This window comes from Danio aesculapii, chromosome 13 (assembly GCF_903798145.1).
Source record: "Danio aesculapii chromosome 13, fDanAes4.1, whole genome shotgun sequence".
Lineage (NCBI taxonomy): Eukaryota > Metazoa > Chordata > Actinopteri > Cypriniformes > Danionidae > Danio > Danio aesculapii.
In genome coordinates, this window is record NC_079447.1 from 39,490,276 (window position 1) to 39,517,293 (window position 27,018).

General features: G+C 35.1%; 1 protein-coding gene across 1 annotated transcript in view; it reads right to left on the reverse strand.

The window, feature by feature from the left end:
- The window catches only part of alox5a (arachidonate 5-lipoxygenase a), a 39,196-nt gene extending 12,178 nt beyond the window's left edge, over positions 1-27,018 (reverse strand). The window contains exons 1-7 of the mRNA XM_056471023.1: positions 26,791-27,018; positions 19,906-20,104; positions 19,743-19,824; positions 10,931-11,053; positions 6,553-6,659; positions 3,712-3,884; positions 3,343-3,489 (exon numbers count right to left, since the gene is read on the reverse strand). Of these exons, the coding sequence (XP_056326998.1) occupies positions 3,343-3,489; positions 3,712-3,884; positions 6,553-6,659; positions 10,931-11,053; positions 19,743-19,824; positions 19,906-20,104; positions 26,791-26,940 (981 nt within the window). The 5' untranslated portion in view covers positions 26,941-27,018. The remainder of the gene's footprint in view (positions 1-3,342; positions 3,490-3,711; positions 3,885-6,552; positions 6,660-10,930; positions 11,054-19,742; positions 19,825-19,905; positions 20,105-26,790) is intronic.

Here is a 27,018-nt window from a genome sequence, read left to right on the forward strand (position 1 = left end):
GGTTTCAAACAAGTGAAGGGAGAGTAAATGATAGCAGAATTTAATGAAAGTAATAGTGCATGTAAATTTGTATTGTGCATGTGGGAGGCTTCCGCGTTTCTCATAATCTATTCACCCCCTTTCATTAAAATCAATATATCTTCCCTGCATGGCTTCCTTCCTTTGTTCCTTGCACGAACTTACTACATTTCAGAAAATTTGCCATGTAGTGCATATATAGGCTGTAATAACTGGAGTTTCATAAAGGCAGCAAATCCTTTAATAAAAAAACATGGTTTTATTATAGTACATGTGTAGAAACTGATTGCTTTATTGGCAAGCTGATTACCATTTGTATCACAGTTATCTACAAATACCATGGTTATTTTGTGGTTACTTCAAAAACTCATAAAGAAAGCAAAAATCTGCATATTAAAATGATTTCTGAAGCATCATGTGACACTGAAGACTGGATGGCTGTGGAAAATATTTCACAATTGGTTTTATTTATTTATTATTTATTTATTTATTATTTCAAAAATAAATTCCAGAGTGGCAGAAAAGTGCAAAATATGGTGCCGTCAATCTAAACAAAAATGTAAGATAAGGTGGCAAAAACTGTCTCTGGCTGTTGTGTTTAATTGATGAGTGTAGTGTCAGTTTACTGCAATGCATTTAGATATACATAGATATAGACATATATACATACAGTGCATCCAGAAAGTATTCATAGCGCTTCACTTTTTTCACTTTTTTTATGTTACAGCCTTATTCCAAAAGGGGTTAAATTCATTTATTTCCTCAAAATTCTACACACAATACCCCATAATGACAATGTGAAAAAAGATTTTTTGAAATTGTTACAAATTTATTAAAAATAAAAAACCTGAAAAATCACATGTACATAAGTATTCACAGCCTTTACTCAATACTTTGGTGATGCACCTTTGGCTGCAATTACAGCCTCAAGTCTTTTTGAATATGATACCACAAGCTTGTACGTTGTACAGCCATTTTCAGATTTCTCCAGAGATGTTTAATAGGATCTAGGTCTGGGCTCTGGCTAGGCCACTCAAGGACATTTACTGAGTTGTTGTGAAGCCACTCCACTGATATTTTGCCGGTGTGCTTTGGGTCATTGTCCTGCTGGAAGATGAACCCTCTCCCCAGTCTGAGGTCAAGAGCACTCTGAAGCAAGTTTTCATTCAGGATGTCTCTGTACATTGCTGCATTCATCTTTCCTTCTGTCCTGTCAGGTCTTCCAGTTCCTGCTGCTGAAAAACATCCCCACAGCATGATGCTGCCACTACCATGCTTCACTGTAGGGATGATTTTAGCCTGGTGATGAGCGGTGCCTGGTTTTCTCCAAACGTAAAGCCTGGCATTCACTCCAAAGAGTTCAATTTTAGTCTCATCAGACCAGAGAATTTTGTTTCTTAAGGTCTGAGAGTCCTTTAGATGACTTTTGGCAAATTCCAGGCAGGGAGTGGTTTCCGTCTGGTCACTCTACCATACAGGCCTGATTGGTGGATTTCTGCACAGATGGTTGTCCTTCTGTAAGGTTCTCCTCTCTCCACAGAAGAACGCTTGAGCTCAGACAGAGTGACCATATAGGGTTATTGATCACCTTCCTGAATAAGGCCCTTCTCCCACAATCACTCAGCTTAGAAGGCCGGCCAGCTCTAGGAAGAGTCCTGGTGGTTCCAAACATCTTCCACTTACGGATGATGGAGACCACTGTGCTCCTTGGAACTTTCAGAGCAGCAAAAACTTTTCTGTAACCATCCCCAGCCTTGTGCCTCAAGACAATCCTGTCTCGGAGGTCTACAGATAATTCTACAGAAATTAAGTTAACTTATTAGTTTTTACAAATTTAAGTGGATTGAACATAAAACATTTAAATTGTTCCCTCCCCCCACAAAAAAAAAATCAAGAATTGCACAGTAAAAAATGTTGGGTTTCACACACTCGATTTGTGTTGAGACGACATGAAGAAATTAAGTTAACTCATTAGTTTTACTTTAAGGTTAAGTGGAACATAAAATAATTAAGTTGTCCCAAAAAAAACAACTCAAGAATTGAGTTGATTCAGCTCATTTTCAATAAGTAGTTTGAACCAACAAATGTCTCTTTTTGAGTGAATGATGTTTTCCAAACAAACCTAAACAATTGTGTTGTTTTATCTGATTTTAAATAAGTAGTTTGAGCAAGCAGCAAAAATATTTTTTAATATAAGTCAACAACTTCTCCAAAATATTCTTAACTAATTATTGATTTTAGAAAGAGAGCGCAAAGCAAAACTTAGTCCACATTAATTAATGGGGGAGCAAATTCAGTTAGTAACAAATTATAAATATTTGGGTGTGATGTTGGACAATAAGTGAATTTTATTTATAAACTAATTTCAAGAGGATCACGTGCTCATGATTGCTTGTGGCGGGTCCCGCATTATCCAATTTATGAATTACCAATACAGACGAAAGCCACTTCCCACCTTGAATTTGCCAAAAGGCATCTGAAGGACTCTCAGACCATAAGAAACTAAATTCTCTGGTCTGATGAGGCTAAAATTGAACTATTTGGAGTGAATGCCAGGCGTTACATTTGGAGAAAACCAGGCACCGCTCATCAACAGGGTAATACCATCTCTACAGCAAAGCATGCATCATGTTGTGGGGATGTTTTTTAGCAGCAGGAACTGGAAGACTAGACAGGACAGAGGGGAAGATGAATGCAGCAATGTACAGAGACATCTTAAATGAAAACCTGCTTCAGAGTGCTCTTGACCTCAGACTGGGCAGACGGTTCATCTTTCAACAGGACAATGACCCAAAGCAGACCCCAAAATATCAATGGAGTGGCTTCACAACAACTCAGTGAATGTCCTTGAGTGGCCCAGTTAGAGCCCAAATCTAAATCCTATTGAACATCTCTGGAGAGATCTGAAAATGGCTGTACACCATCACTTCCCATCCAACCTGATAGAGCTTGAGAGGTACTGTAAAGAGGAATGGGCAAAAATTCCCAAAGACAGGTATGCCAAGCTTGTGGTATCACATTCAAAAAGACGAGGTTGTAATTGCTGCCAAAGGTGCATAAACAAAGTATTGAGCAAAGGCTGTGAATACTTATGTAAATGTGATTTTTCTTTTTTTATAAAAAAAAATGGCAACAATTTCAAAAAATCTTTTTTTACATTGTTTTTATGGGGTATTGTGTGTAGAATTTTGAGGAAATCAATGAATTTAATCCATTTTAGAATAAGGCTGTAACATAAAAAATGTGGAGAAGGTAAAGTTTTATGAATACTTTCCGGAGGCACTGTATGTGCTTGTTTTTTTTTTTTTTGCGTAGATCAGATACCTGGATGGCGATCGGCATTATTTTGTTTTGACTGTTCTTATACAGCAGGCACATGGGTGCCGCCAAGTACTGAAGGGTGCACGGGTCTGTAGAATTGGCAGTGACACCATCCATTATCTCATAGTCAGCAATAAAGATGTTTCCTTCCTGTAAAAGCAAGACACAGCGTTTGCACAAAAACCATCCTGATTATGGAATAGCGAAACTGCCACTTTGTAAGGCAAGGCAAGTTTATTTATACAGCACATTTCATACACAATGGTAATTCAAAGTGCTTTACATAAACAAGAGTCAACGAAACAGGAAACTAAAATTGATTGAAAGAATTAAAAATTATTAAAAACAGATTGCGTGACACGTCTCGCATACCTTGAGCTCTTCTTCCAGTGTGAGACCCCTCTCCAGACTGTCTTCCACAATCTTATATGTGACTGGAAACTTGTCAGGAATTTCAGTGCATTTTTTGATTACCACTGGATTACAGCCATTCAAGTACTGGTATCCAAACATGAAGTCTTCTTTCCAGTGCTCCATCACATATTCTGAGAAGGGGAAACAAACACAGCCAATTAAAATCACGTTTCTGGTTAGCATATATCTAAAGCTTTAGCTAACGTTAGTGTGCACTAAATTTGGTGACCGATTCACACTATTAAAGGGCAATTTTACACCAAAATGAACATTCTGTCATCATTTACACGCAAAAGAGGATTTTTTGAAGAGTGTTGAAAACTTTCAACCATTGACTTTCTTAGTATTTGCTTTTTTCTACAATGGAAGTCAATGGTTCCAGGCTTCTAACGTTTTTCAATTATCTTCCAATGTTGATGTTGTGTTTGCCACCTTATCATTGACTTCTGTAGTAGAAAAAACACATACTAGGAAGTCAATGGTTACCAGTTTCCAACATTCTTCAAACTATCTACTTTTGTGTTCAAACAGGGGTGACTAAATGATGAAAGAATTTCATTTTTGGGCATCTGTTTCGAATGTTATCAATCGATTGAATGGGTGTTATTAGTGGTTATAAGCTGATTGATATGGGCCAGTAGGGGCCTTCTGCACCTACTGGTAGGCTCAGAAGGCTGTTATCATCCATCCACGTGGTTAATCAACTATACTAGAGAAGACTTCAGATCTGTTTTTACATTACTGTGATGGTTGAGTTTAGGGTAGGGGTAGATGTACTGTAAAATACAATTAATGGGAAATTCAATAAATATTATATATAATTATTATGGTTAATTAGCTATACTAATAGAGAAGACTCCAAATCTGTCTATACATTACTGTGACGATTGGGTGGATGATAACAGCATTCTGAGCCTACCAGTAGGCACAGAAGGCTCCTACTGGCCCATATCTATCTGCTGATAACACCCATTCAATGGAGTGATAACATTCAAATCGACTGTTTTTAGGGGAACTATTCCTTTAACTAATTATTAAGCTGGCTTAAACAAACGTTTAATTTGCTGCTTATTAATAGTAGTGTTATTAAGTTTAGGTATGAGGTACGAATAAGGGATCTGAAATGCAATATCAGATAATATCAGACAATAATGTTATGCAATATCAGAAAAAAAAGCCAATAATATTCGGCTAATAATCAAGTGGTTGATAAGAACTGGTTCCCAAAAGTGTTATCTTGAGCTTATTTGGTATTTCATTATAAATTATAATTACTATGAAGTAAGTATACTAAACACATTTAATAAATTTTTATGTGTAAACAAATTGGAATATTCCATATATCATATAAATTGGTGTGTTTGAGAAGGATAATTGCAAGGGCATAGGTTTGCACTCGACATTGGTGGGGACGGGTGGATCAAATAACACCCCCCCCCCCCCTTATCCCCCAAGAATGAACATCAGTTATATATACAGTTGAAGTCAGAATTTTTTAGCTTGATTTATTAGCTCCCCTGTTTATTTTTTTTCCCCAATTTCCTTTAAACGGAAACATAATAGTTTTAATAACTCATTTGTAATAACTGATTTATTTTATCTTTGTCATGATGACAGTAAATAATATTTGACTAGATATTTTTTCAAGACACTTCTATACAGCTTAAAGGGACATTTAAAGGCTTAACTAGGTTAATTAGGTTAACTAGGCAGGTTAGGGTAATTAGGCAAGTTATTGTATAACGATGGTTTGTTCTGTAGACTATCGAAAAAATAAATTGAAAACTGCTTTTATTCTAGCCAAAGAAAAACAAATAAGACTTTAACTGTAAAAATGTATTTAACTGCTATTAAAATGTATTAAAAATTAATCCTCTCCTCATACAATACAATTTATTAGGTTTCAGGCCTGTAGCCAAGGGGTGTTTGGGTGGTTCGAAAGACCAAAAGTAGGATTATTATTATTTTTGAATTGTTCTTATTATTCAAATGGCCAAATTCTGACTGAGGAAAGTTGAATGTACTGGCCAGATTGTTATTTGCTATAGGCAAATATAGGTTGTGATAGGCTTCAGTGTTAAATTGAATTTTTTACAGGTTTTTACAGGTAAATGTAAGTTTTTAAATAGGTTTCTAAACAAAGTGTAATGATAGATGATAATGAATTTGTATTTTAAAATCAAGTATCTTTTTAATTTTTTATTATAAATTTTCATTATTTATATAACTGTAATATAAAACCTTCAGTTTAATTGCACATTTGTAAATAAAAACTTAAAATACTATGGTAAGTAATTTGACAAAATGGTTGGAAATAGCTTTTGGTACATCAAAAAGTGTGGTTATGATAACCATGCGACAAGATAATCCAGCAAAAACTAGTTCTTAAAATGTATTTAATATGCAATATTTATACCTCTTAATTAAATAGAAAAATCAGGCTCTGCTTGTATCTGAATGAAGCCACAGCCTGTTACACGACAGCAAGGAAAGGCACAGCCAATCAAAATGTCCATAAGCGTTTTGGGGGTGGGAGGACTCAATAAGAGAATGTGATTTAACCTTTTACACTCTACGGATTTAACCCTTTCGGCATGTCTAGGTTAATATTGATAGCACAACTTTTTTTTAAAAAGTGGATTTAATTATTGGTGGAGACATTGCAATGGTAGGTGGATATTGGTGGCGCGCGTCCCCTCTATCCACCCTAAATCTACGCCCATGGATAATTGTGTATGTTCAATTCTTAACTAAAATACTCATAAAGATCTGCTACAGGTGTATGCTGGCAGTTCCAACCTGATATTGTGTTCTTAATTCTCACAAATATCCGCTCAAAGTCTGCAAAATCTCCCCATGAGGACTGGAACATGTGCATGAACTGGTTTACATACAGATTCTCTATCCTAAGGAATAAAGCATAGCAAAATAAGCAAACAGAACTTGTATGTGGCTTATGACATGTTATATTGAATGACAAATAAATTAAGATATCTGGCACATTAAAGTGCAGTGGTAAGCGATTAAATTCACACAGTATGTCATTAATTAAACACAAGTATACATTAGAACATTTGCATTTTACATTTAGTCATTTGGCAGATGCCTTTGAGCAAAGCAACTTACTATTGAGGAGACATTCAGCTATTCAACAAGAGGCAGTACACACAGGAAGTTATACAAAGTAACTGTTAGTGCTCAGAGAATTAAGTACTAGATTAAAGGGGAGTGTTTTTTGCAGAGAGAAGAGTGAAGTGTGTTTCTACAGGTGGTTTGTCAAGCCCACTCACTTACATGTGTGAAGCACACTTTATAATAGTGCTTAGTGGAAATTCTTTCTTTCTTTATTTATTTAATAAAAACATTACTCTGAAAGAATATACTTAAGTACAAACTGCATGGAAAGTTTTCACTTAATTTGAGATTATTAGCAATTAAGTGAAAATGTATTATAGTGGAATTGTACATTTTAAACTTATCTGATTTACTTAAGTGTTTAAAGTAGGGCTGCCCAAACTCAGTCCTAGAGGGCCGGTGTCCTGCATATTTTAGTTCCAACCCCAATAAAACACACCTGAACCAGCTAATCAAGCTCTTTCTAGGTATACTAGAAAGCTCCAGGCAGGTGTGTTAAAGGGAGTTGGAGCTAAACTATGCAGGACACCGGCCCTCCAGGACCGAGTTTGCACACCCCGGGATTAAAGGCAAGGCAGGTTTATTTATAGCAGATTTCATACACAGTGACAATTTAAAGTGCTTTACATAAACAGGAATAAAAGAGACAAGTATAAGAAAATAAAAACAAATAATAAAAAAGATTAAAAACAGATTCAAATGTGTTAAAACAGAAGTTATAAGTTATAAAGTTATAAATAAGAAGTTATAAAAGAATGAAAAAAAGAAAAGAAAGACACAAAAGTGCAATCTGCCGGATATAGCACAGTGCTCATTCAGTAAAGGCACAGCTAAACAGATGTGTTTTAAGTCTTGATTTGAATGTGCCTAATGTTGGAGCACATCTGATCATTTCTGGAAGCTGATTCCAGCAGCGAGGGGTGTAGTAGCTGAAGGTGGATTCACCCTACTTTGACTGAACTCTTGGAATTTTCCATTTACTTGATTCTAAAGATCTGAGTGATCTATTACGTTTATATTCATTGAGCATATCTGTAATGTATTGAGGTCCTAGGCCATTTAGAGATTTATAGACAAGTCATAATTAAAATAAATAAAAAACATACATTGCTCGGTGTTTATGAGTACACCCCTCACAAATCTCTCTTTTACATTAATATGTTCTATAGGAAGCTTTACAATATTATATTTGTGCATGTACACTAGATTATTCAGTACTGAGGACAAATCTGGAGCTTATCTAACAAAAAACTAGTAGCTCAAATTTATATGTTAGGAGAAAATATTAAATATACATTTTAAAAAGAGGAAAAATTAAGAGAAAAGTTTAGTTGAAATTTTGTTGTTTTTTTCAATATTTCGCATTAATTAAAATGTATTATCTTTTTATTTCTAAAGATGTTCAGTGACTAAAGTATTATTTTAACTAATCTTTTTTTGTTCAAATGCATCAAAATATATTACTTATATTCACTGAGAAATGAATAAAAATATTCATTTTCAATGGGGTGTGCTCATATATGCTGAGCATTGTATGTACTTTGATATTTTTATTTGAAATATGAATAAAGTGTAATGCCACTGATTAGCGTTTATGCTAAACTAAAAAATATCTAAACTATTTTAACTGAAACTTAAAGATAATAAATTTAAATAAATGAAAAGCTGAATAACACTATTGTTGAAATTATAATGAAGAACATGCACTGATAATGTTTAATTAAAGGAATAGTTCACACCAAAAAAAAATTTCTGTCATAGTTTATGCACCCTTGACTTGTTTTAAACCTTCATGCGTTTCTTTCTTCTGTTAAACAAAAAAAAAAAAAGCTTCCACAGTATTTGTTTTTCGTACTATGGATGTCAATGGTTACTGGTTTCTAACATTCTTTAAAATATCTACTTTTATGTTCAACAGAAAAAATGATGATTCTAATGACTTTGAATCACTTGAGGGTGATTAAATAGTGTGTAAATTTTCATTTTTTGTGTGAACTATCACTTCAGCCTAGACCAGAAATTGAGTGTAAAATTATTTAAACCATGACAAAATGTCAGTTCATTTAAGACATTTAAGTCATTTACAGTGCATCCGGAAAGTCTTCATTTTTTCTAATTTTTTTTATGTTACAGCCTTATTCCAAAATGGATTAAATTCATTTATTTCCTCAAAATTCTACACACAATAGCCCATAATGACAATGTGAAAAAAGATTTTTTGAAATTGTTGCAAATTTATTAAAAATAAAAAAGCTGAAAAATCACATGTACATAAGTATTCACAGCCTTTGCCGAGAAGCTCTAAATTGAGCTCAGGTACATTCTGTTTCCACTGATCATTCTTGAGATGTTTCAGCAGCTTAATTGGAGTTCACCTGTGGTAAATTCAGTTGATTTGAAAAGGCATACACCTGTCTATATCAGGTCCCAGGGTTGACAGTGCATGCCAAAGCACAAACCAAGTATGAAGACAAAAGAATTGTCTGTAGACCTCCGAGACAGGATTGTCTCAATGCACAAGGCTGGGGAAGGTTACAAAAAAATTTCTGCTGCTCTGAAAGTTTCAATGAGCACAGTGGCCTCCATCATCCGTAAGTGGAAGATGTTTGGAACCACCAGGGCTGGCCATCTAAGCTGAGTGATCGGGGAGAAAGGCCTTAGTCAGGAAGACTCAGGATAGCGGGAAAGATGAATGCAGCAATGTACAGAGTTATCCTGAATGAAAACCTGCTTCAGAGTGCTCTTAACCTCAGACTGGGGACACGATTCATCTTCCAGCAGATGAATGACCCAAAGGACCCAAAGAACATCACCAAAATATCAATGGACTGGTGTCACAACATCTCGGTGAATGTCCTTGAGTGGCCCAGCCAGAGCCCAGACCTAAATCCTATTGAACATCTCTGGAGAGATCTGAAAATGGCTGTGCACAGTCGCTTCCCATCTAACCTGATAGAGCTTGAGAGGTACTGCAAAGAGGAATGGGCAAAAATTCCCAAAGACAGGTGTGCCAAGCTTGTGGCATCATATTCAAAAAGGCTTGAGGTTGTAACTGCTGCCAAAGGTGCATCAACAAAGTATTGAGGAAAGGCTGTGAATACTCATGTACATGTGATTTTTCAAGTTTTTTATTTTTAATAAATTTGCAACAATTTCAAAAAATCTTTTTTCACATTGTCATTATGGGGTATTGTGTGTAGAATATTGAGGAAATAAATTAATTTAATCCATTTTGGAATAAGGCTGTAACATAACAACATGTGCAAAAAGTGAAGCGCTATGAATACTTTCCGGATGCACTGTATTTATATATTTGCCCTTAGAAAAATACATTACTGATGTCCATCTGGAGATAAAACAAACAGACTAAAGCTTTTTAGGATCAATCAGTGCACGTTTCTTTCAGTTAAAACAGCTCAGACTTATATTTTAGTTTGAGACTAAGTTTAAGTCTTGCCTGTGAAACTGGGGGAAATCATTCTTATTTTACTTTTAAGTAACACTTTTAATTGCACTCAACAAACTGCACATTTAACAGTGTACTTGAGTGAATTAAGAAACACTGTCATGAAAGTGTACTCTTTAAATTCTTTAAAATTATATAACTTGGGATTCTATGTTTTTATAAATATACTATTTACTGTATATTTACTGTACACAACTAGTAAATGTTCATTAATAAACTTCTATAGTAATGTTTTATACTGAAGTGCTTGCAGATCTAAGTGGTCAACACGTACATGACTGAGAAAAACACTTCTCAAAACTATTTATATCAACGACACAATCTACTGAATTTCCCCCTTTTAACAGTCACGCTCTTACTTTAGTCCACACCAACAATGTTCATCAAGCCCTTGCAAATCAATAATACCACAAAAACAATGCATGCTTGTGTTTGGAGCTTGTTCATAGAGATGCATGCAAACAGAGGTCTGAGAGAAGCATGCAAATGTGCATAAATACAAACAGATGAGCTCTTTATGGAAATAACGCAGAGTAATGAGATACGTGCAGAATCGTCAGACAGAGAGGATCTTACGCTTTGCTGTAGTTGAGCACAAAGTCCACTCCTTTCTCGCTGTCAAACTGAATGTCCCGTGGAAGCTCTTTATGGGCTTTGCAGTCGATACTCATCGGGAAGCCAGGATGCCATTCTTTCCATCTTTAACATGAAGCACAACATCACGTTACAAAATATTTACAAAATTTCTCTTACAACAGCACCAAACATTTAGAAATCTAATCTATGGCATTCATTCAGTCATTTTCCTTGGGCTCAGTCCTCTTATTCATCAGGGGTCACCACAGCGGAATGAACCGCCAACTTATCCAGCATATGTTTTACATAGCGGATGCCCTTTCAGCTGCAACCCAGTACTTAGAAACACACAAACACACTCTTTCACACACAAACACTACAGACAATTTAGCTTATTCAATTCACCTAAAGTGCATGTCTTTGGACTTGTGGGGAAAACCCGAGCTCTCTGAGGAAACCCACACAAACATGGGGAGAACATGCAAACTCCACACAGAAATGCCCACTGACCCAGCCAGTGCTCGAACCAGCTACCTTCTTGCTGTGAGGCGACAGTGCTAACCATGAGCCACCATGTCACTCCTCTGATAAATGGCAACATGCAATTTACATATATGACACTCTGTAAAAAAGTGATTATTTACAGTATAAGGCAAGAGTAAACCTGTTGCCTTAAAAGCGGCAAATTGAAGTAAACCCATTGTAACTTGAAACTATTACGTTGATTTAATTTAACTTTTCTGAAATATAAATTCTGCATATAGTTCATTTACAAGGGGTAACGCGGTGGTGCAGTGGGTAGTGCTGTCGCTTCACAGCAAGAAGGTTGCTAGTTCGAGCCTTGGCTGGGTCAGTTGGCATTTCTGTGTGGAGTTTGCATGTTCTCCCAGTGTTCGCGTGGGTTTCCTCCAGGTGCTCTGATTTCCCCCACAGTCCATAGACATGTGGTACTGGTGAATTGGGTAAGATAAATTGTCCGTAGTGTTTGTGTGTAAATGAGTGTGTATGGATGTTCCCCAGAGATAGGTTGCAGCTGGAAGGGCATCCACTGCGTAAAACATATGCTGGATAAGTTGGCAGTTCATTCCGCTGTGGTGACCCCAGATTAATAAAGGGACTAAGCCGAAAAGAAAATGAATTAATGAATGAGTTAATTTACATAAAAAATTGTAAGACAGTGGTTTTACTAACATTTTTGTAACTTGGAACTGTTAAACTGATTTAACTTAACTTTTATAATTGTGCATAGTTCATTTACTTAAAAATTATGCAATGCGTTTACTCACCTTTTTTTAAGTAATGTCAACTAATCGTTTTAAAAGCAACAGGTTTACTAACTTATTTTAAGTAGAGTAAACAAATATTTTTTTACAGAGCGAAGGATCATCTTTGAATTTCACATATATAAAATATATCATATGACATTTTAATAGCATTAATAATTAATTTAATAGCATTAATAATCATTTTAATAGCAAATATATGATCAAACATATTACCTAAAACCTTATATATATTATATAATAATTTTTATTTTATATATATATATATATATATATATATATATATATATATATATATATATATATATATATATATATATATATATATACACACACACACACATTTTTATTTTAATTAAGATTTTTTCAAATATTTTTTCTTATTCAATTCACACACGAACCCACACGAACACAGGGAGAACATGCAACCTCCACACAGAAATGTCAACTGACCCAGCCGGGTCAAAACCTCTAAATGTCGTCTGAAAATGTTCACTAAAATAAGTATTTTTTTAAGGTTCCTGTGTGTATGTTCGATAATATCCCTTTTATGGCAAAGAATAAGTCCTTTCCTGGTCTTTAAAGTAAAATATCTCAACATAAACAAAGGAGGCTGAGAAAAATGTTAAATATTTAAATATTTATTAAATAAAGGGACTAAGCTAATAAGAAAATGAATGAATGTTCCTATGTAGCATTGTATCCGATTTTCATGGGAACATTTGTTATCATTAATATCATGATTTAAAACATAAATAAAAGTTTACACTTTCAAAAACAGGATGTCCTAGTGTGGTCAGACTTGCGGAAGCAATGGTATCATGCAACCGCTGTATAATTAGTTTTGCGTGTAACGTGAAAGTTCATCCTAAAAATTAGAATTTCTTCCCCATTTTTTTCTTGCATTGAACACAAAATATTCTGAAGAATGTTTAAAAGCATTGCAGCCATCAAAATCTATAGTTGAAACAATCAAACAAAAAAAGACAAGTCAAGTCAAAGCTGCTTTTTTCTCCAACATCGTTCAGTATATCTTTGTGAATAACAGAGGAAAGAAACAAAGAAAGAGGATGTGTAAAGAAATTTCAACAGAATATTCATTCTGGTGTGAACTATCTCTTTAAGGTTTGTTACAGCAGTGTGGCCACCCTTAAACACAGACCTAATGGCAGAAATCTGCATTTTATTTAGTAATGCTTGTAATGCTTTGTAATGTTTGAACTAATTCTATTTGTTTACAACTTTTTGCAGAATCGAAAGGAAACCACAAGTGACCGCCATTTGGATTGTCAGCACAACCATATGGGTCCTCCATTTTCATTTTAAACAAAAAATGTCAGCTCACGTTTGACAAGAAGTAACAAGAAGACCTTGCAGAGGCATTAAAGGTTATCATGTTCAGTTTCTAGCACAGGTGTTATAAGGTGTTGCCCATGTTCTATGTTTTGCTTTGTTCTCAGTTCTCTCTGTGTTTTCACTGCGTTTCACTCTCACTCACCCCAGTTAGTGACCTTGGACACTCTTTGTCTCCCCCACCTTTCAGCCTTTTGTCTGCTCTTTATATTTAAGCCCTGCTGTCTCCATTCTTGTTGGTCTGTCTGTGAAGTTTTCTCATGTCTAGGTTTTCCTTGTTCTTTGTTTCAATGCCTCACCTGTGGTGCTTGTGCTTTTGTTCAAGGTGGAATGAGTGATTGTCTTCAGAATTAAATTATGTTATGCGTGTCGTAAGTTTCTGCACATCCTGATAGCAATCATTAAATGAAATCGACCAAGAAAAGCTTGTCCAATCAAAACATTCGGTCCGAACATTACAATAGGCTGTCCCTGCCTATGTCAGTATTTTTTTTGCATACCTCTGCGCATATTATTGTACTATTTTGCAGAAAGAATTACGTCATCGGCGTGTTCAAGGATGCGGTTCAGACAGAGAATGGCAGGTAAAAAATAGCAACTATCTTCTTTGGTTAGTTATTGTAATTGAAATGTTTTATGAAGTGAATGTTATGTGCTGTATTGTAATGATGGTGTCTAATGTGCATTCATATGTTCAGGAGGCCTGGCTATGGATAGGGATTTTCTGGGAGAGACATAGGCTTTCAGTTCTATCAGGCAATTGATCCTTCGCTAAGCCACACCTGAAAACCCCCACACACCAATCGTGGCTTAGCAACCGTACTGTAGCTTTGCGCAGGCAGTCTGTCAAGCTTTCAAGCAAGGGAAACAAGCTAAAGTGTTGTGCATATGGAATGGGCAAATCTGATACCTGGTATCCTAAAGTTTGGACGGGGTGGTGGTTTTTTCCCTTTCCAAAACCTAAAACCCAAGGGAAGAAATGCCAGCGTGGATCAAGCTGTGTGAGACGCTGTAAAACCAGCTGTAAAAACAGCACAATCCAGTCATATTTCTATCTGCTTCAAGCTACGAATATTTGAAATGACATATCAACAGAACAAAACTGAGATGTGATCACAATCTGAGCACTTGCGATCAATATACTTCACCCGCAGCTGTTTTTCAGTCATTTATAACCCTCATGCCCATGTCAAAGCTACAATTCACCAATGTTTTCGTCTGTCTTTTAGTGATTTAGTCATTGGTGATGGCGACGATGTTATAGCGGGTTAGTGTCTGCTTTTATATTTCGTGTCAAATTAATATTTGCTGGTAGGAAAAATCTATTTGTTCATTTCTGCTATTTATACTTTGATTTGCATTTCAATTTATTTATTTTTCCACTTAACTGCAGATTATAATAGAAACGGTATAAAAAACACACAAACATACTGACAGTTATAGATGCTGTACATTTTTATGGGTCAATGATGCTAATAATTGGCATGAATGCATCAATTTCCCTTTCTGGCTGTTCTCTCTATGAATGAATTATGAATGAAGCACTGTCCATGCGTGTTTCCTCGTCGGTTAGTAATGTTATATTTCATTGCACAACAATTAGTCTATCAGGCTTTTTTTGGCTAAAAAAAGGAAAATCACGGTTTAATTTGTTATTATTATATTATTTTAAAATGTCACTTCTCGGTGTTCATGAACTAAGCTGTTGAATGGTCAGCATATGAGGCGGCTAGGCTTTAGCTTTAATTTTGATTAAAATATTTTCTAATCGTTGCCTATTATGTCGTGAATATACCCCTGTAATGCATACTGCAGTCCTTTTTTGTCTGGCTTTCTCAGATATCTCACCTGTTCGCCAAAAATGACTAATTATATCCCTGGGAATGTCTGACACCAGCGCAAACACATTTTAATAGATGTGCCAGGCACGAAAGCTTGACAGGCATAGCAACAGTAACTAATGAGGGTGGGGCTTAGCGAAGGGATCTCCTATTGCACCGTTAATAAATATTTCTAACCACATCTGGATCCTTTCACATTTGACTTGCCTTGTCAGACGTAACAGAAGGATTTTAGTGTATCATCAGGAAACAAAGGTATTCCTATTAGGGTTTTTTTACTCCGAAAATTATTGTTAAACCTAACCTATAATATATATATATATATATATATATATATATATATATATATATATATATATATATATATATATATATATATATATATATATATATATATATATACAGTTGAAGTCAGAATTATTAGCCCACCTGTTTATTTTTTCTATTTCTGTTTAACGGAGAGATATTTTCAACACATTTCTAAACATAATAGTTTAATAACTCATTTCTAATAACTGATTTCTTTTATCTTTGCCATGATGACAGTAAATAATATTTGACTAGATATTTTTCAAGACACTTCTATACGGCTTAAAGTGACATTAAAAGGCTTAACTAGGTTAATTAGGTTAAATAGGCAGGTTAGGGTAATTAGGCAATTTATAGTATAACGATGGTTTGTTCTGTAGACTATCGAAAAAATTTTTAGCTTCTATTCTAGCCAAAATGAAACAAATAAGACTTTCTCCAGAGGAAAAAATATTTTTAGATTTTAGATTAAATATTTTTCCATTCACTTTATAGGGGGCCAATAATTCTGAGTTCAACTGTATGTATATATATTGACATAATTAACCATTAAAACTTTGTGCTTTCAAACATATTACAGGACTGGTTTTAACATGCCACCAACAGAAACAACAGTTATTGAATAAATTAATATTGAATAAATATTAATATGCTTTGCACAGTCATTGGAACTTTTTCATACAAACTGTATTTTGTTTCAGAGCTTGAGAGAAATTAAAAATGCCAAACATACATAATGAGAGCATTTTACTCTTCCAACAATGTTCAGGATGGTACAAAAAAAGGGAGTCGAAGAGAGTTATTTATAGGTTGTATGCTGCAGCTATTAATAATCACTAAGACTGAAAGCTGATTTGCAAGTAAAAACATTAACCAGGGAATTACGGTATTCAGTATGAAAAGCTGAAACTAGAACACAGAGAATTAATACCAGGTTAAAAATGTTATCCGGCTGTCATCATCCATCCACATGGTTAATAAGTTATACTAATAAAGAAGATTCCAGATCCTGTAAATAAAATTAATGGGACATTTAATATAAATAATATAAATAATTATTGGTAATCTCCGGCTGCAGCCGTATGTGATCTATAGCTGATTAATCATGTGGATGGATGATCACAGCCTTCTGAGCCTACCAGTAGACACAGAAGGCCCCTACTGGCCCATATCTATCAGCTGATAACCACTGATAACACCCATTCAATTGAGTGATAACATTCAAGTAGGCTGCAAAGTTAAGCCTTTAAATTGAATACTAGTATATTGCAATTTTTTTAAAACTAGGAAAGTATTACTGTTATCATGGTATAGACAGAAGAGTTTAGTTATTAGAAACTGGTTATTAAAACTGTTTGAAATGTGTTCAAAATGTTCTCTGTGTTAATAGTAGTTTAAGTAGTTTCATAGTAGGGTTAATAATTTGGTATTTAACTGTTTATTAAAGTGCCTGATATCATAACAGACACCAGAGATGGCGAAAGTACACACATCCTTTACTCAAGTAGAAGTACAGATAGTCATGTTTAAAACGACTCTGGTAAAAGTACTGATTACACTTTTGTACTCAAGTAAAAGTAAAGAAGTACGGCCTGAAATATGTACTTAAGTAAAAAGTATTATTAGTTTCACTAAATTTCCGGTTACCCTAAAAACAACATACACAGGCGTGACATGTGCATGTGCATGATTTTTTGCATGATAAATTCAGGATCTTTTGCATTCTATTTTATTCATAAATTCCCAGTATAGTTACTTTTGTTGTTGTAAAATATTTGTTAAAAAAATAATTGAAGACAACAATATAGGTCTATATGAAAAAATCAATTAAAGAGCCCCTATAATACAGCTCTAAGTGAAGTGAAATGTCCAGCTAAGGCTTAAATTTGAAAGTGCAGTGTTTAAAACGATTGATTCATCTATACAAGAGTCGACTCAGAGTGGTTCAAATGAATCGTCTTGATAACGAGTCTTTAGCCGTTTTGGCGTGACGTCGATACAAAACTTAAGCCCTGCCCAATCGTTGTGCGCGCAAACCTGGGAAAATTGAACCCTGCGGCCCCAGCCACAAACCCAGTGGCAAAGAAAAGGAGGAAGACAAACACTGTAGCAGATCTTAGTTGAATCAAGTCGTGTAGACGCTGTGCTCAGCTTGATATTATTGGAAGTTTGAGGAAAAGTTTGTGTTATTTTCCCTACCCAAGATGAAACTGTGAAGAGTCAGTGGATGAGGTTTATTTTTGCAAAAATATCTCAGCATTATAGCCTCAGCCTTGTGCTGCTCCCGTCATTTTTCTGACGAGTGCTTCTGGAATGTACACGCTTACAACAGGGGATTCGTCAGCTGTTTGTTAAAGGAAGGATTACAAAAGCCTATTGATTTGTGGGACTTTGTCAGAGCTCGACAGAAACTTTATCGGTACACAGTTCATAGACCAGTTTCTTCCTCCAAGTGTAAGTGCGATTAAAATGGTTGCCTCCTTGTTTTCTCTAGCTTGCAAATTATGTATTTAATTTTGTTTTGTTACTTGTAACTGCTTGTAGTGCCTCTGGTTAACTCTTTATATTCTCATATCATGTCTAATGCCATGTTGAAAACGTGACACGTGCCGCATTGTTTACGGATTTAAATGCGTTTGTGAGCTGGTGTTCCTCTGCCGTTTGTTGTTGCTATGGCCACCGTCAACTGTTTCTACACTTGTGCAGCAGTCAAGGTTCAAAATAGTTCAGCTTTTGCCACTGTGTGGATTAATACTGAATGTGTGTCGCTGTTTTTACTTATGGTTAAGAATAGAGCAATATGCTGGTGTTTAACTGCATTGCTTTAATGCACTCCTGCATTGGGCTAACACACATACCTGCCAACAAGAGTCCCTGAAAATCCGGGAGACCGGGGTGGTTAGGTTCGAGGGTGAGGTGTCTGAATAACACTGTTGAGAACTGGGTACTGTGTACTGTGGTGTTAGTAAGTTAACTACTATGAATCGTGTTCGGATCGGATCGGATCCTATACCAATGTTGGCGACCAGGAGGTTTCACAAACCGTAACAAAATGCTGAGGACTGGGGGGTGGTTGAAATTATGGGAGTTTTCCAGGATAAATAAAAACAGGTGGGTGGCTGGAGAAGGGTCTGATATATAGGAGACTCCCAGGACAAACAGAAGTGTTGGCAGGTCTGCTCACACATACGCTCTGCACTTTGACTACTTCAATATTGTTGATAAGCCATGTTGGGCATTTCACTCTGTCTCGCGCTGAACACTGTCAATCAATCGCAACAGGCTGTCATTGGTCCAATCGGCGCAGATTAGATTTGCACTAATGACGGGTTTGGGAACAAATCAATTGTTGAAAGAATCATATGGGAGTTGCTGGGATAATTAGGTAAAAATAAATGCATATTATAAGACAATGAAAGTGTTTTTTTGAACTTGCATGCATATCTGCCTGTTGTTGGAGACCCTTAAAACCAAAATATGACCCTTTTTAATGTACAATAATAAATTAAAAAAAAACAGCATGAATTCTGTATTAGAAATTATGAACTCATCGGAAATAAACCTCAATGAATAAAGTTTTAGTACTAAAATGTACAAATTGTTACAAAAAAGCAATTTTTTACGCGGTCTTGTTTACCTGTGATCAGCTCGAGTTGTATCTTGTTACCATGTAAACAGTATATATATAGGCTTGACTGTATATATGAAGTTCAGATGCAAATTTTCATCAGATTCTTCAGATTTGAAAATTAACATAGGATGCTACGAAAATGCATATTTTAGGAGACAATTTCAGACGGCACTGCATGTGAATGTGAAATTGTTAAATCTGAGCATGATAAAAGAAAATGTGGAAGTTTTTGCATCTTTCTTCAGCAGTAATGTTTATAAGAGTGTCTAAAAGAAAAGGGAAATTAATGTTTTATATGATGAAATAATTGAAGACCACAAATGCACGTATGAGGAAATCCCTTTTCCTGCAGTCCGCAACTGCTGGTTGACCTCTTTCTAACAGTTGCATCAAACCTGTATGTCTTCTGTCTCTGTTCCAGTTCTTTGCGCCTGTGCTGTTTCGCCACTCCGGTCTTGTCGTGCTGTGGCAATCGAGCTGAAACACAGCAAGCATCCAAATGTTATACTAAAATTGAATGCTGTATTACAGGAAGAGATATGCACAATGGGAACGTACCCCTGCCATCTCTGAGGATCACCTCTTTGTCATCAACCAGCCAGCGGAAGCAAGGGAACTCCACATAATCTCCATAGGGTGTCTTCACCGTAATGTATTTGCAGTACCAGTCATCGTGCATCCAGTATTTCTTCTTTTCAATTTTAACCAGCTGAATTTCACCAAGATCCTCTCCTACGCTGACATCATATGAGTCCACCTTGAATCACACCAGATGCTTTAAAAATGCAATTCTACACAATAAGGTTTAAACACAAAATGGTTTCAAGAGTTCACACTTTGCTGATGATTGATTATAAAGTTTGTTTGGCATGCTGTCCCGGGAGAGAGCCCTGAGCTCATAAGATCCTCAAGCCCGGGCCTCCCTCCAGTTCGCAAGGCGAGAGGGGAGTTTGAGTTCAGGTAGATCTCGAGAACTCCCCTGCTGTAGTAGCTTATGAACAGATAGTGATTGCTCTTAGTAGATAACTACGTAGTGGAGCATGTCTATGGTGCCGATTTGGATTAGTCAATTGACTTAAGTTGCATGTTTTTGGATGGTGGGAGTGCATCTGTCGCTAGAGCACCTTTAGAGGTCAGAGGAGTGAGGTTTACCTGCACAGCACTTACTAGCTGGCCTCCGTTACAGGAGGAAACCGGGGAACCCGAGGGAAACCCACGTGAGCAACATGTAAACTCTGCACGGAAACGTGCTGGCTGGCTTGGTAAGGACTAGAACCAGTGACGTTCTTGCTGTGAGTGCTAACCACTGGGCCACCGTGTCACCCATCTAGGAAAGGAGGAGGAGTAGGGGTGGAAGGGGGGATTCTTCAAAATGAAGATGGCTGTAATATAGAAATTAGGGTATTTATAGTGGCTCAGGAATCGTCTGATTGGTGAATAATAAATTGAATAATCCGGGACCAGCCACAAACAATAATAAGCACATGATCCTCTCGAAATTAGTTCATAAATAAACTTCGGTTTAATACATGCATCCTATTGGTCTGTGACTCAATGCAAAATCATTTTAGGACCTTTTGATTTCTACACTTACTGTATATCACTTATTTCCACAAAAATATCCGTAAATATGAGCCGTTTTTTGTATTTTGTGATTTATGTTTTTATTTTTTCACATTTATTTATGGTTTTGAATTGCATTATGGGATCTTGATTTTTCTTCCAGCAACTTTTAGCATTAAAAAGTTAAAGAAAGTGACTTTTATTCAAATTTTTAATAGTTTTGATGGATTCGGATTTCTGCCTTCCAATCCACCCCAGCATGGATCAACATTTATCCTTTTTCTCATGACTTTATTAATATGATTATTTGAATGATGAATAAAGTTAACACATTGCTTAATATAAGAATGTGCAGTGTCCTTGCTCCTCTTTTTGTCTGTCTATTTTAACTTTATTTTTTAGGAGCCACAAAACCAGGTCATAGGTCATGGAGACCATATGAGTGGAACTGGTGAGCCTGATAAATGTTTGGGGGATATTATCTTTGGGCCCATTAGTTTAAATTGAGCATCGTGTCAATGCCACAGCCTACCTAAGTAATGCTGCGGACCATGTCCATCCCTTTATGAGCACAGCGTACCCATCTTCTGATGGCTACTTCCAGCAGGATAATAAAGTGTGAATCACCTGAGACTGGTGTCTTGAACATGACAATGAATTCACTGTACTCAAATGGCCTCCAGAATTACCGGATCTCAACCCAACAGAGCACTCTTGGGATGAGGTGGATCAGGAGATTCACATCATGGATGTGCAGCCGACAAATCTGCAGGAACTGCGTGATGCTATCATGCCAATAAGGACTAAAATCTCAGAGCAATATTTGTTGAATCTATGCCACGAAGGATTAAGGCAGTTCTGAAGTCAAAAGGGGGTCCAACCCGGTACTAATATAGTGTACCTAATAAAGTGGCTGGTGAGTGTAAATTAGAACGTTTAACTTCACATTCTTTTTATTGGAGAGAATTTTGCTAGAGATATGTTATTCGGTTTTTCCTTACTCCAAAACAGAAAACGTCATTTCATTGAAACTCAAATTGTTGGAGACATAGGATGCTAGTCAATTTCACATATTTAGGTGATGTCCTAATATTGGACATTTTTGGAAAGGTATACATAACATTTTAGGAAAGATCTTAAATACTTCAGTTGATTTCAGCTTTGAGGTATTTTATTAGGATAAGCTGTCAATGGATTTCTTGGAAAGGAAAAACAAATATACAGTTGAAGTCAGAATTATTAGCCTCCTGTTTTTTCCCCCAATTTCTGTTTAACAGAGAAGATTTTTTTCAACACATTTCTAAACATAATAGTTTTAATAACTCCTCTCTAATAACTGATTTCTTTTATCTTTGCCATGATGACAGTAAATAATATTTGACTAGATATTTTTCAAGACACTTCTATACAGCTTAAAGTGACATTTTAAGGCTTAACTAGGTTAATTAGGTTAAATAGGCAGGTTAGGGTAATAAGGCAAGTTATTGTATAACGATGGTTTGTTCTGTACACTATCGAAAACAAATATAGCCTAAAGGGGCTAAAATTGACCTTAAATTGGTTTTTCAAAAATGTAAAACTGCTTTTATCCTAGCGGAAATAAAACAAATAAGACTTTCTCCAGAAGAAAAAATATTATCAGACATTCTGTGAAAATTTCCTTGCTCTGTCAAACATCATTTGGGAAATATTTAAAAAAAAAAAAATCAAAGCAGGGCTAATAATTCTGATTTCAACTGTAAGTATAGAGTCATCCTTGCTGCAGATTAAAAAAGCTAGATGCTGGTATAAACCTAATCCACCACAAATGCAAAACTGTATTAATATTTTGTAAAATGTATTCATTTTGGAGAAAATTACATACTGTGTGCATAACCAAAAAGATACATTTGTTGACTTTTGATCCAAATGGATTGAGTACATTACTCCCATTCATTCATTCATTCAGCTCCAGCTTTAGTTATCAGAGGTCGCCACAGTGGAATGAACTGTCAGTTATTTCGGCATATTTGTTTTGCACAGCGAATACCATTCCAGCCTCAACCCAATACTGTAAAACACCCATACACTCTCTCATTTCCTAATTTACCTACATATACCTACTATAGCACATGTTTTTAGACTGTGGGGGAAACCGAAGCACACGGAGGAAACCCACTGAAACTCGGAGAGAACATGCAAACTCCACACAGAAATGCCAATTGACCCAGCCGGGACTCGAACCAGCAACCTTCTTGCTGTGAGCCACCGTGCCGCTCCTACTCCCATTCAACCTAATGTCTTTTTGCTATAGAATTTATTTTTACTGTTAATATGGCTTCCACATCCACTTTCTTTTGTAAATTGTTAGGTGGAAATGATGTAAGATAATGCAAAAACATTCTGTTACTTATAAGTAAACAGTCTTACTTATAAGACTTTCTCCAGAAGAAAAAATATTATCAGACATACTGTGAAAATGTCCTTGCTCTGTTAAACATCATATAGGAAATATTTAAAAAAGAAAAAAAAAATCCAAAGGGGGGCTAATAATTCTGACTTCAACTGTATGCTGCTTGACTATTTTAAAGATACAAGAACAAGTTTCAACAAGTTTCAGTTTTACAGCAAACATTTTTGTATAAAAGTGACAAAAAACAAGGCTAAATTTGGGCTGTTAGCTGAAAAGATAGACATCTAACAATACATCAAAAACAGACTGATCAGATTAGACAGACTGCACACTTCATATTTAGTAACTAGTTTGGACTATTGTTAGATGTCGACTAGATTTTCACTGGCAGCCCAAATTTAGCCTTGCTTTAGCACATACATCTATGTTTTGATGTCTGTTAGATGTCTTGTAAACATCCAATATGCTTGCTGGGATGAGCTTATTGTGCACTTTCTGCCATTTTAAATCCAAAGAATCAAACGGTTTGAAATTAGCTTAAATGGTAGAAGAGTTCAGATGCAAAAACCTCATACTGCTGTCTAATTTCACTTTAAAGACCATGGGAAGGACTTATCCTGTGCTGTAAAAGGGAAATTACTGAATCTACACACAGGATCCTGATAAAAATGCTCATTTTAGGAGAAAATTTTAGATGGTATTTAAAGATTTTTGCATCTAAACTCTTCATATATATATATAACTCAAATGCATGTTCATGAATGGTCAAAAGGGATATGACAATATTATGAAACATTATATAAAAATATGTTATTGAACATACTAGGCAAATAATGCTAAGCTATAAATAAAGTTACATGAAATAAACCTTTTCTTCTTTCTTCATGAAGTAAAATGACAAGCCTTGATTCCTGTAACTTTTAATGCTCTGGTATTATTTTGTTTGTGGCATTGATTATTATAACTAAAAAAGTTATAGTTCTAATAGTTTTGTAATGGTTTTAATGTTTATAATGGATATTACATTGATTACAATGGAATCTGTAAATGTCCTGGGGGTCTCAGTTGATAATTGTCTATTGGTGGCATGTAAAAGCCAATAAATCCTAAAGGAATATTCCCAGAACAACCTATAAACCATTAAAATGTACTGGTTTAATGGGTAACTTTTATGGTTTAATGGTTAACTCACTGTTTAACCATTTAAAATTTGATGGATTGTAATGGTTTCAATTGTTTGTGCAGTGGAAACCATTAGAATCTTTTAGAAAACTGGGTTATACTGTATGTATATATTGTATGACTATAAATTATCATTTAAAGACATTTTGAAGGGTCTGATCTTATTAAGCAAATGGCTAGAGTTACATGGAAGAAATTAATTCTTTCTCTTTGTGAATCAAAAATTTTTTAATGCTCTTGTATTTTATCTTTTGATTATAAAGACTCAGTTTATGAGTTTGGTCATTTTTGAGTGCTGTATAAATACATACTAAGAGTAAAAAGGTTACACAATTTATCGAATTATAGATATTTTTGATCTATAGTTGATTATTAGGGCTCAGGGTCTTAATCAATGACCATAATGCATCTTTATGGTACTGCCACTGCCATCGTGCAAGAAATGATTTGTAGGTAAATAAGATTTGGTGTACATGTTGTGTTTATGTCTTTCAGTTTTAGTGTTTTCGATTTTGTAATGTAAAGAAAGAAATACGTTATTGTTTGGCATTTTTTATACAGCACACAGATTCTGAAAAAGAGCTGAGCAGAGGGATGATATCAGAAAATGTTGATGAACATTGGACCAGATATCTGTTGAATACATTGAATTAAAAAACCTTGAAACAAAGATGTTGAGATTAGATTTTATAATCTTCCAAGTTTTGGTGTCGTTTTTTCCAAGAGCCATGTTAGTTGTATAGTGTATTTTAGAGTTTTCCAGTAATTTTTTTCTTCCTCTTGAGATTACTTTTAGTTTATTAGTAAAATTACCTAATAATAATAATTTTAATATAAATATTACAATAATATTGTAAGTACATTGTGTGCTATTGCTAAATTGGGAGTTAAGACTTTTAATAAAATGTGTATTGTATTTGTTGTCTGTTCTGTTTCTAATTGAGTAAACGTAGATTAAGTTCAGTCTATTTAATTTAATGTATTTAAACTAAACCTGGCAAGTTCTGCTAATTGATAATGTAAGTTAACCTATTAAAACTAAACTTTGTAAGTCCAGATAACTTGAAATAAGTAGTTGGGTCAATTATTTGGTTCTGACAACTAAACATTTTAAGTTGAGAAAGCTTAGAGAATTAAGTCAATACAACTTAACTGAGTCAATGCAACAAGATGGCTTAACTAGGTTGAACAAATCATTTTTTTTACCAGGGAGACAACAAGCTTGATTAATTTCAAAGGTGAAAGGCTGCTACTGCTAAATTCTGGACTTGCATTGCCTATAACCTTAATAAAAGAGTAAAAGGAAGTTTCATAATAATTTAACACCTTTATTGTCACAGAACTAAGTTTTCAATGTGTCATCCAAAGAAGCACTAGTTACTTGAAAAAATACTATGGTAACTTTTATCAGTTTTTGGACCATACTATAATTTTAAAACATTGCTTTAATCTTTTAAGGTAATTCTATATTTACTGTGATAATACAACAACTATAGAAATGTAAACAAATTACTCAATAATGTACTATGTTTTCTAAAATTATGTCATGCTACAATACACCACACTATACTGTAGAAAACTGTTTATGTTCACTGAAAAAAATAATCAAAGATGATTCCTATTTGTTTTTCAAGTTAAGTGGTTGTAAACAATTTATTTGGGCTGGATTTAAACAAACAAATGAAGTTGAACATTACTAAATTTAATAAGTTTAAATTCAACACAAATTGTTTGCAACAATTTTGCAGACATCGTTTTGTTTCAGTGTTGTTCAGTACTCTTCATGTTCAGTAATCAGTTCATGAGTCAGAAGTTATACCATAAATACTATCAAATATACAATAAAATACACTACTATAGTATGGTTCAAAAACATCATACTATTTACTTTGTGTAATTTATGTAAATTGTTTGTAAAACACACAAAAATCTGCACCTTTTTTTTTTTTCGGGCGTGACAAAAGTTCACTCAAAAAGTGCTAAAATATGTCACAAAGCGCAAACACAAGTTCCAGTCTCCACACTGCATTAAACATGAGATTCTGAATTGAAAAGCATAGTATTTTCATGTACAATATACTGTAACAAAACATTATTCTTTATAAACCTAAACATTTTCTTCACATGAAAAACAAAAAACATTAACTTGATTTATAGATTAGGGTATACATTATAGATGAAATATTAGAGTGTCACCACAATAACAATATAATTACCTCAAAAGATTAATTCTAGTACTTGGTTCAAAAGCTACAGTAAGTTGGTCACTATACTATTTTTCCATATGGATAAAATAAGCTCCTTACCGCTCCTCTCTCGAAGTCGTTGTAGAGGGGTTTATCCAGCAGGGTCCTTTCACTGCAGCCCTCAGAGCCCACCAGAGTAAGATAAATATAATCATCGGTGCCAGCAAACCACTGAGTGCCAGTAGCTACAGTCACCGTGTAGCTGGGCATTTTCAAGCAGGAGAGGAACTCTGAACGTGTGTGGGCTTTTCAAGAGTCGCACTGCATTTCCTCTTCTTTCTCTCCCAT